General features: G+C 52.8%; 1 protein-coding gene across 1 annotated transcript in view; it reads right to left on the minus strand.

Annotated features, from left to right (window-relative positions):
* FAM178B (family with sequence similarity 178 member B) overlaps positions 1 to 10,819 on the minus strand; it is a 103,194-nt gene extending 92,375 nt beyond the window's left edge. Inside the window, 5 exon segments of the mRNA XM_064371345.1 lie at positions 4,009 to 4,116; positions 8,029 to 8,090; positions 9,199 to 9,620; positions 9,835 to 9,903; positions 10,708 to 10,819. Of these exon segments, the coding sequence (XP_064227415.1) occupies positions 4,009 to 4,116; positions 8,029 to 8,090; positions 9,199 to 9,620; positions 9,835 to 9,903; positions 10,708 to 10,819 (773 nt within the window).
* Between the last annotated feature and the right edge of the window lie 641 nt (positions 10,820 to 11,460).

Genomic DNA, 11,460 nt, shown 5'->3' on the forward strand with positions numbered 1-11,460 from the left:
CTCTACTAAAAATACAAAAATTAGCCAGGCATGGTGATAAGCACCTGTAGTCCCAGCTACTCAGGAGGCTGAGGCAGGAGAATCATTTAAACCCAGGAGGTGGAGGCTGCAGTGAGCCGAGATCACGCCACTGCACTCCAGGCTGGGTGACAGAGCAAGACTCTGTCTCAAAAAAACAAACCAGCACCAGTCAGGAGGCAGGGGTCCTTTTAATTTGGGCCAGCGAAAGTACAGCCTGCAGGCCGAGTCCTGCACCGGGCCTGTTTCTGCAAGGGCTCGCTGCAGCACAGCCAGGCGCCTTCATTCACCCAGCATCTGTGGGAGCTTCCTGCTGCAGTAGCAGAGTTGACAGAGACCACCTGGTCCTACACGCCTAAAAGATTTGCTATTTACAAACTTCAGAAAGTTTGCTGATCCTTGATTTAGTCAAGAGATTATAGGCTGGGCACAGTGGCTCACGCCTGTAATCCCAGCACTTTTGGAGGCTGAGGCAGGCAGATCACTTGAGCCCTGGAGCCCAGGTGTTCAAGATCAGCCTGGCCAACGTGGCAAAACCCTGTCTCTACTAAAAATACAAAAATTAGCCAGGAGTGGTGGTGGCGCATACCTGTAGTCCCAGCTACTCAGGAGGCTGAGGCATGAGAATCACTTGAACCTAGGAGGCGGAGGTTACAGTGAGCTGAGATCTCACTATTGTACTCCAGCCTGGGCGACAGAGTGAGACTCCATCTCAGGGGCAGGGGAAGAGATTATCAGAATAACTTCAAAAAAAGGCAAACAGCCAGCCCAGGTGTGGCTCATAAGTATCTCTAGGTACCTATGCAATGTGGGGATCCTAAAGCAGGCCACCTCCTCCCACCACCAGGAAATCTGTGTGTTGTCACTCAACAGGCCCTTCAGGAGTAAATGCAGACTGCTAACCTAGGGTGTGCACCAGAACTTCGCTCATGTGGTACTTACAGCAGCGCTAAATAATACCTCGGCCAGGCTCACAGAAGCAGCAAGGCCTGGATGGCAGAGGAGCCGGGTGTGTTGCCTGACCTGCCCTGGCCACAAGGCTGGGGCCACCTCCTCCCCTGCAGCTCAGTACAGCTTCTCTTAGGCACATGTTCTTCAAGTTTCCCCTCCAGCCTCCCTAGCATCGATTCCCTGCTCTCTTGGTTACTACCATTAGTCTGCAGACATGCTATTACTCCCTCTATCAAAGAAAGAGAAACAGAGAAAGAAGACAGAAAGGAACCATCCCACGGATCTGACCCCGCTTCCCGTTTCAGCTACTGCCATTCTTCTCCTTCGTCCTCTCCTGTTTTTCCAGGAGCCTACTCCAGTCAGGTTTGTCTCCAGCAGAGCTGCTCCTGCACAGGGCACTGCGACCTCTAAATCATGTCAATCATCCCCACTCTGGGCCAGCAGCCTGGCACCTGGGCATCTGGCTTCCCCCAACCTGCTCAGTCTCCTTTACCATCTCCTCCTTGTGGCCACCAAATGCCATGGGCCCCATGCCCTTGGGCCTCTGCTCTTCTCTTTCCCCAGGTGATCATCCAGTGTGGTGGCTCTGTTTATTTTTTACTTATTTTTATTTTTGAGATGGAGTCTCACTCTGTTGCCCAGTCTGGAGTGAAGTGGCGTGATCTTGGCTCACTGCAACCTCCATCTCCCAGGTTCAAGTGATTCTCCTGCCTCAGCCTCCTGAGTAGCTGGCATTACAGGTACGCACCACCACGCACAGCTAAGTTTTGTATTTTTAGTAGAGACGGGCTTTTACCATGTTGGCCAAGCTAGTCTCGAACTCCTGGGCTCAAGTGATCCACCTGCTTCAGACTCCCAAAGTGCTGGGATTATAAGACATGAGCCACCGTGCCCAGCCCGTTTTGTGGCTTTAAATGTCATCTGTACACAGTAACTCCAAAGCTTGCCTCTCCAAGTAGCCTTCCTGGATGGAGATGCCCCAGGATGCCCCAAATGAATCCTTGATTCAAAGCCCACCCCATTCCCAGTGTGCACTCAGTCTCCCACCTTTTTTTTTTTTTTCTAAGAGATATGGTCTTGCGTGTCACCCAGGCTGTGGCACAGTGGTACGATCATAGCTCACTGCAGCCTCAACCTCCCAGGCTCAAGTGATCCTCCCATCTCAGCCTCCCAAGTAGCGGAACTACAGGCATGTGCCACCACATTTGGGTAATTTTTTTTTCACCTTTCAAGGTAACAGAATCTGGGTAATTTAAAAAAATATTTTAGGAGAGACAAGGTCTCCCTATGTTGGGGCTGGTCTCAAACTCCTGGGCTCAAGCAACCCTCCTGCCTTGGCCTCCTAAAGTGTTGCAATTACAGGCATGAGCTACCATGCCCAGCTTCCCCCAGTTTATTTAAAGATAACTCCAACCTTCTAGTTGTTCAGACCCAAGTCCCTGGGGTTCCCTGCTTTGGTTCCTCTCTTTCTCCCATACCCTCCACCCATTCATCAGCAAACCCTGTCATTTCTACGCTGAAAATACACCCAGAATTTGCCCACTCCTCAGCATCCACCCCATTCCCAGGCACTGTCATTACTTCTGGATTCCTGCTGAGGCCTCCTCTGCCCCTGGACCCTTCCCTTCTGCCCTGGCCCCCACACCTCACTGGTCTATACTCAACACAGCATCCAGAGGGTCCCATTCAGACGATGTCCGATCAGCTCAGAGGAAAGCCTCCAAGAGCTTCCCCTGTGTCTACCCCTGGGCTCCCTGACCTCCTGTCCCCCACCAGCCCCCTCCTCTAGCCTCCCACACGCCAGGTGCACTACCACACCAGGGCCTCTAGAGTTGGCTCTCACCTCCCCCAGATGCTGCTTAAAATATCTGCTCACAAGGCCTTCCCTGAGCCCTCATCAGAGCCCCACACCCTTCCCAGCACTCCTTATGTCCCCAGCACTAGCCTTTCTCAGGAGCCCTTGTGGTACACCTTCACTGATCTTATTTACTGTTTGTCTCTGGACCCAAAGCGCAAGTAGTGGAAAGGCAGAGATCTGTCTGGTTTTGTTCCAGCCATATCCTGAAGCTACAGCAGAGCCTGGCATGTAGTTGGCACTCCATAAACGTCTGTTGGGTGAATGGATGGATGGACAGATGGACAAATGGGTGAATGGACGGTGTTAGGGGCTTATGTTTGTGTCCCCCTCAAAATACATGTGTTGAATCCTCACCCCCAGCGTGAAGGTATTAGGAGGTGGAGCCTTTGGGAGGTGATGAGGTATGAGGGTGGAGCCCTCACGAATGGGATTGGCACCCTTATGAAAGGGCCCCAGAGAGCTCTCTTGCTTCTTTCCATCACGTGAGGACAGAGAGACTTAGGCAGTCTGCAACCCTGAAGAGCCCTCTCACCAGGACCAACCCCGCTGGCTCTCCAATCTCAGACCTCCAGCCTCCACACTATGGAAAACAGACTTCAGCTACTTAGAAGCCACCAGTCTATGGCTCTTTGTTCTAGCAGCCCAACAGACCAAGACAGATGGAAAACAGTGTGCCCTGAAGATGGATTTGGTTGTGGCCTGGGCATCTCTGATGCTCCGAGGTAGAGATGAAGCCAGCCCTCCCTCCAGCCAAAGGCCCAATTAAATCAGGACCCTCATCCAGAGCTACCTTCTCTTCTCCCGTCAGGGGAAGATGAAAAATGTCACGTGGTCGTAACCTCCCCTCGAAAGCAGATTTCATCTAGATTGTGGTTTTGTGTAGTTATTTTCCCAAGAGATCTGGTTTTTGTGAATTTGGGCAGATAATTGGGGCAGAGCAAGCCATGGTTTATGATCCCTGTGTAGCAAAGGCTCAAACAAGACCCTGATGCACAGTAGATGATCAGATATTTCTCAAATCAATGAGTAAATGTGGCTTTAAGAGAAGGAGGCAGCTTTAGAATTTACAAATAGTACACGAATTGCTGTACCATTTTGGTCAAAACTCTTTCCAAAACTAGAGGGGGTTGGCACCTCAGTCCTTCCCCTTCAGAGGCTGCTGCCAGGCCCCTGCCCCTCACCTGTGCTCGGGTGTGAGTGGCATTTCATCTTCATCAGTATCCAAGGGGTTGAGATGGAGACACTTCTGCAGAAGCAGCCTCTCTTGCTCCTGCTCCAGGGCCTGTTCCCTGCAGGAATATGAGAGCCAGAGCTGGGAGTCAGGGATTCCCACCAAAACGGCAAGACCTCGGGACCAGAGGGCCACGCTGTCCTGCCACTCACACAGATTTTTAAAGCAATGGGATGGGTTGCATTACATAGACCATGCTTTCCCCAAATGAGTAGACAGGAGCAGGCAGGCCAGGAGGAGATGGTTCTCACAACATGATTTCCAATGCATATTTTCTTGTGTCTTGTGTACCCTGTTTTGGCTTTTTTTTTTTTTTTTTTTAGAGAGACCAGGCATCACTGTATTGCCTAGGCCACAGTGCAGTGGTTTTTTATAGACACGACAAAAGTGTACTGTAGCCTCAAATGCCTCAGCCTCTCAAGGGACAACAGCCATGCACCCAGCTCTGTTCTTTTTTTTTTTTGAGACGGAGTTTCGCTCTTGTTACCCAGGCTGGAGTGCAATGGCGCGATCTTGGCTCATTGCAACCTCCGCCTCCTGGGTTCAGGCAATTCTCCTGCCTCAGCCTCCCGAGTAGCTGGGATTACAGGCATGCGCCACCATGCCCAGCTAATTTTTGTATTTTTAGTAGAGACAGGGTTGCACCATGTTGACCAGGATGGTCTCGATCTCTTGAACTTGTGATCCACCCACCTCGGCCTCCCAAAGTGCTGGGATTACAGGCGTGAGCCACCGCGCCCAGCCTTTTTTTTTTTTTTTTTTGAGATGGAGTTTCGCTCTGTCATCAGGCTGGAGTGCAGTGGTGTGATCTCGCCTCACTGCAACCTCCAACTCCCTGGTTCAGGCAATTCCCCTGCCTCAGCCTGAGTAGCCAAGACTCCAGGTATACATCACCACACCTGGCTAATTTTTTGTATTTTAGTAGAGACAAGGTTTCATCATGTTGGCCAGGATGGTCTCGATCTCCTAATCTCGTGATCTGCCTGCCTCGGCCTCCCAAAGTGCTGGATTACAGGTGTGAGCCACCATGCCCAGCCAGTTCTTTTTTCTAACACACTAAAGCCTGGGCCTAGCCCTTCTGCTCCTCAGCCACATAACCTGGAAAGATCCCGTGCCCTGGCTCCTTGGCATCCCCAACATGTGCTCGCCTCAATCTGCAGCCGCTTAGGTCAGTCCCTCTGCTCCTGCTCATTACCTTTCTCTCCTTACCCTTTGTACCTGGCTCCTGGGGCTCTGTTTTCCGCCACCAGCGCCTGCATGCCTCACTTCCTTTCAACTGGCCCCCACAATAGGCCCCACACACCTGTTACCTTGCCAGAGCTCCGACCCCTCACCCTTCTCCTGCCCTGCAAACCAACTCAGCCTTCCCTGTCCTTGCTCCCAGGCTGTGGAGAGAGCCCTGGGAGCCTCCCCAATCCTTGTCCGGCCCCTCTAGTTGCCCCACCCTGGCTGTGCCCATGGGTCCTCAATTCCCTAACATTTTCTCTCCATCCCAGGCCTGTCGTGAGCTCAGATCCTGCTAGACAGCCACTCACTGGGTGATTTCCAGCTGAACGTGACTGGGACCCTCCAATGCCCCATGTCTACCACCCAGGCTACCAGACTCAACAGAAGCCCCACTGCCTTCCTCCCAGGGGCCTCCCGGCTGTGAGCCCTGTCCCAGGCCCCCCTCAGCCCCTCATCATTGTCCCTCTCTTGCCCTTCCCACTCCTTCTCCAAATGCAGCCTGCGCGTTTTCTTTTTTTTTTTTTGAGACAGAATCTTGTTGTCACCCAGGCTGGAGTGCAGGGGCACGATCTTGGCTCACTGCAACCTCCAGGGTTCAAACGATTCTTCTGCCTCAGTCTCCTGAGTAGCTGGGACTACTGGTGCATGCCACCACACCTGGCTAATTTTGTTGTATTTTTAGTAGAGCCGGGGTTTCACCATATTGGCCAGGCTGGTCTCAAACTCCTGACCTCGTGATCCACCTGCCTTGGCCTCCCAAAGTGCTAGGATTACAGGCATGAGCCACCGTGCCCGGCTGTGCACTTTTTTAAACAAGAGAAAACATATCTCTGCCTGCTTACATTTCTCCCATGACTCAGCCTTGTGCCCACAAGGCCCCTCAGGCTCCAGCCCCATGCACATCTTGGCTGCATCTCCTGCCTTGCCCATCTAAATTCTCTGCACTGAGAATTTGGATCTTGGCCAGCATGGTCTGTCTTACCCACCTCTACATGTGCAGTCATCCCCCTCCCACCAATAACACTTCCCTTCCTGCAAAGTTCAGTGACGAGGATGCATCTGGGAGCCTTTTCCAACTCCAGGTTAAGTTAGGTGTCACTCTTCTGGGCTCCTCTGTGCAACATGACAGTGTGGGGAGTATGAGATAATGATGCTAAATTGCCAGGGGAGCAGGGGCTGCACCATCAGCTCCACTATCCTGAGTCTGGCATGGCACAGCACACAGTGTGTTCTGGACTATGTCTGTGTCCCCCAGAATTCCTATGTTGAAGCCCTAACACCAGTGTAGCTGTATTTGGAGTAAGAAAGTAATTAAGGTAAAATGAGGTCATAGGATAGGTCCTGAACCCACAGGATTAACATCCTTAAAAGAATAAACACCAGAAAGCTTGTGCTCTCTCTGCCAAGTGAAGACACAGCAAGAAGCAAGAAAGAGAGCCCTCACCAGGAACCAACTGACCAGAACCTCAATCCTGGGCTGCCAGCTGCCAAAACTGTGAAAAGTAACTGTGTCGTTTAAGCCCCCTGGTCTGTGCCATCCTGTTACGGCAGCCCAAGCTGACTAGCATAGAGCAGGACCCTCGCAATGCCAGGCACACTGAGGAGTAGGCACAAGGAGGCCCCAGCTGCTCATTTCCTGCCAGTATTTTCAAGCATCTACTAAATGTACATCACCGTGCTAGGCACCATGGAAATATATACGCATGGTCTCTTCCCTAACATATGATCTAATGGGAGAAAATCCATTCAGGGGAAGGAGCTAAACAACACAAGTCCCCAGGTTGGAGGAGCCCAGAGGGCTGCACAGCAGAGGCAGACGAGATGACTCCAGGGCAGGCCGGGGGCCAGGAACACACCAAAGAACAATTCATCCCAGTGCACGAGGAGCTCCCTGCCATGGGGCTGGGAACCCTGAGGCAGGTGGAGAGAGTGGGAATCAGTCCTCCCACCAGGAGAGCTGGGGCAAGAACCCCCAGTGTTCCAGGGTGGCATCGCCCCCACTTACACTTAACTGCAAACACAATACACTGAACGAAAACGACACAACACAACCATGGGAGAGGACAAAGACTTAGGAAATGTGAGCAGTCTGCTCACGTGCCACCAAAGAGCATGCCCCTATGAAGGGCACCCTGCCCCTTGTCAGGCCCAGCCACCTGCACCTCCCTAGGTATTTCCAATCTCATCGAACACCTGCTGTCTTTGGAAACTACTTAGGGTAGACCCGGAGAGAGCTGGTTAGAAGCTACTATGCTGGGAGAAGGCAGGTGTGAAACTCACAGAGTGGATGGGAAAATGGGCAAAGCGTGCCTGCGCGCTGGGGTAGAAGGCAGCGGCAGAAGTGCTAGGAAGTCCTGTCTGCCCAGCATGACCCTCTCCAGTCATAGCCAGGCTGTAACCCTCAGCGGCAAAGCTGTCTGCTTTTCCACTTCCCTCTCACGGAACCCTTGAGTGGGAGGAGACACCATTGAACTGGCAGGAGTCGGGTAGAATAGAGCCAAGGTGGAGAGAGGACCCGGAGGGGGAGTCTGTTCGAGGTGGGAGTCTGGGGGCTCTCTGCCTTGGTGATACCACCCCCTGACCTGGCGACCATCCCACGGTGCCTGTTACTGATCAGAGCACGCAGGGCAGGCTGAGTCTGGGTGGGAGGCGGCTGTACTCTGACCAGACTCTGCAGTGAGTCCCAGGACTACTGCAACCTTGCAGACATCAGGGCCCCCTGACGGCCCCGCCCTGTGCTCACCTCTTCTCCTGCAGTAAGTAGTCCAGGTTGTTGAAGTAGCTTCCTGAGCCCCCTGAGGGGAACTGAGAAATAGGACATGGGAAGGAGGGACCGAAGAGAAGCACAAAGATGGGGAAAACAGAAAAAAAAACTAAATTAAGCCCTTTATTTATTTTGTTTGCTTTTCCGAAAAGATACTATGTTCATATGATTAAAAAATAAAAAAGTGTAAAGATGCACGGTAAAATGTCTCCCCACCCCCACCTGTTCTCTCCTCACAGGTGCCCATGGGGTGGGCATTCCTCGTATGCTTTCAGAGATACTTCGACAACAATCACAGGTGCCAGCACACCACACCACATAGCCTGTCCTGCGCCAGGCTCTATCCTGCATGCACTCTTTTCATTCTCCATGATCTAACACCATTCCCCATCAAAGACAAAGAACTCCTCTCCCCTCCCCTTTCCCTCCCGCCTCCCTACTGTCCCCTTCCCCACTGCCCTCTCCTCTCCTCTCCCTTCCTCTTCCCCTTTTTCCCTTCCCCCTCCCCCTTTTTCCCTTCCCCCCTTCCTTTCCCCACTCCTCCCTCCCTCTCCCCTTCTCTCTCCCTCTCCCCCACCTCTCCTTCTGTCCCTCCTTCTCTCCCTCCCTCTGTCCCCCCTTCCCCTCTCCCTCCCCCTACTTTAGGCTGTTACAAACTGCTGAAGCCCATTCTTAGAATTAAGTGTTCTTGAGCTTACTCCCAATTTGAAGTTCATCACTCAAATTCCATTTAGAACTCCAGTCCACTGAACCAGAGTCAGCTTGAGTCTCTGCGGACAACTAAGCCCAGACCTCAGCCCTGAGGTTCCTCTTGCTCCGGGGCCATAACCCTAACCCTGGCCATGAAAGCCTCAAGGGACCCCATGAAGTGGCATTGAATTTGGTGTCACCCGAAGCCATCTGTCAGCAGGAATTACTGATGGAAACACAGGGCGAGGTGCATCCTGGCCTTGGGGACCTGCACTCCCAGCCACAAGGGCCCAAGGGCTGAGGGGTGGGAGTGGCAGCTGAAGAGCGGTAGTCAAGGGGAGGTGACTGAGAAGGGCAGCTGGGGGGTGGCCAAGGAGGGGGTTGGCCTGGGTGACTGAGAATGGGTGGCTGAAGATGGGTAGCCAAGGAGGAGAGGCCAAGGGGTGGACACAGGCTCACCTCTAGGGCTGCAGCCTGCTGGCTCGGGCCTGCCGCACTCCAGAACAGCTTTTCCAGCAAGGGCAGGTCCCTCTCCGGGTCTGAGTGCAGGTGTTCCTGCTCCAACTCCTCGGGCAGCTCACCGGCCAGTCTCCTCAGGCCCTGGGGGCCCACCGCACCCACCCACCTCTGGGCCGGGGCCTCCCGACCAGCCTGCAGCACCCTCGGGTTGAGGAACTCCACGGGTGGGGGGCTCCAGTCGGTGGGAAATGTTTCCTCAGGCGCCTGCGTCTTGGGCTTCTTTGGCAACGTGGGAGCTGGAGCCAAGGTGGGAATGCAGGGCCGCCGGGCTGGGTGGGGGGGCCTCTGGTCCAGGGGATGGTCTGACAAGTCATCCTCTAGGCTGAGCAGAAGGACGGGCATGGTGGCAGCTGTCTGCACCCCTGCAGAGAGGACAGAATACTGTGGTGCCCCTGCCCACCTGCCACCGTCCCAAACACCAAGCCACACTGGGTGAGAAGAGGGGCACATGGGTGAGGGAACAACTTGGGGTTGCTGCAGGCAGGATGTAAGGGACATTCTTCAGGCATGGGTTCTCTGTTTCCTCTTCCCCCAAATCTCAGTGGGGCTTTACCTGTGCAGGTGAGGGATGCCTACCTTCTCTCAGAGTAAGGGCTGGCACGGTCTCCTGGGGTCCAGCCATCTACAAGCAGTGGGATGTCTGTCCTGGAAGGAAGAGCCTGTCAGGGGAGGCAAACCTCCAGAAGAAAGCTAAAACCTCTGAAACCCTGTGCTTCCCACAGCGGAGGGCCTGGGCCCACTGTGCCCAAGAGGGATTCCTTCTCCAGGTTCACCCTGAGGACTGGGCCTCCTGATCCTACCAAGGTCAAGCGGCTGAGATGGAGGGGACTCAGCCTGACTTCATTTCCAGGACATGACAGGCAAATGTGAGGACATCAATATTTTTCTTTTTCTTTTTGAGATGGAGTCCCGCTCTATTGTCCAGGCTGGAGTGCAGTGGTGCAATCTTGGCTCACTGCAACCTCCACTTCCTGAGTTCAAGCAATTCTCCTGCCTCAGCCTCCCAAGTAGCTGGGATTACAGACAGGCACCACAGCACCTGGTTGACATCAACATTTTTCTTTTCTTTTTTTTTGAGACGGAGTCTTGCTCTGTCGCCGGGCTGGAGCACAGTGGCACAGTCTTGGCTCACTGCAACCTCCACCTCCCGGGTTCAAGCGATTCTTCTACCTCAGCCTCCCAAGTAGCTGGGACTACAGGCGTGTGCTAAACGCCCGGCTAATTTTTTTATTTGTAGTGGAGACAGGGTTCCACCCTGTTGGCCAGGATGGTCTCGATCTCTTGACCTCGTGATCCACCCGCCTCGGCCTCCCAAAGTGCTGGGATTACAGGCATGAGCCACTGCGCCCGGCCAACATCAACATTTTTCTAAACCCATACAGAATTAAAACCGGCACAGTTCAGCAGAAAGGCTATGTTCTGAGATGACACCCCACACAAGTTACTTACTTGGTGCCACCCGGTAAGTCTGTTTGCTCACAAGGGGCAGGGCAGGGATGTCTGGTTCCTGCCATTTCCCAAGCACCAGCACAGACCTGGAACATGGTAGGTATTTGTGCATTTCCACTGAATGAACAAGTGATTTAAGAGATCCTGGGGCTGGCCCAACAAGCGTCCTGCAGCAGGAGGAACTGCCTGTCCCCAGTCAAGATGGACCATCCCACACATGCAGACATCTCTCATTGGATCAAGCCAAGGCTCAGATAAACTGCAACACAGATGAAAGGCTAACAAAGAGTCTAATGATCAAAGGAAATGGCAGTTTACAAAAAACAACAATATTCAAACTCAATAGTGAAAGAATTCAAATCAACATGACTATGACACACGGTCAATAAATAATCAAAATATTAAAACTGTATAATAATGAGGCTGGGTGAGGTGGCTCACGCTTGTAATCCCAGCACTTTGGGAGGCCAAGGATGGTGGGTCATCTTAGGTCAGGAGTTTGAGACTAGCCTGGCCAACATGGCGAAACCCAATCTCTACTAAAAATACAAAAAAAATTAGCCAAGCATGGTGGTGGGCACCTGTAGTCCCAGCTACTCAGAAGGCTGAGGCAGGAGAATCACTTGAACTCAGGAGGCAGAGGTTGCAGTGAGCTGAATCACACCACTGCACTCCAGATTGAGCGACAGAGTGAGACTCTTGTCTCAAAATAAATAAATAAATAAATTTAAGATATAAATTATAACCTCCAGG

The sequence above is a fragment of the Aotus nancymaae genome, unplaced genomic scaffold (genome assembly GCF_030222135.1).
Source record: "Aotus nancymaae isolate 86718 unplaced genomic scaffold, 86718_ANA_hifiasm-v0.15.2.pri h1tg000131l, whole genome shotgun sequence".
In the NCBI taxonomy this organism is placed as follows: domain Eukaryota; kingdom Metazoa; phylum Chordata; class Mammalia; order Primates; family Aotidae; genus Aotus; species Aotus nancymaae.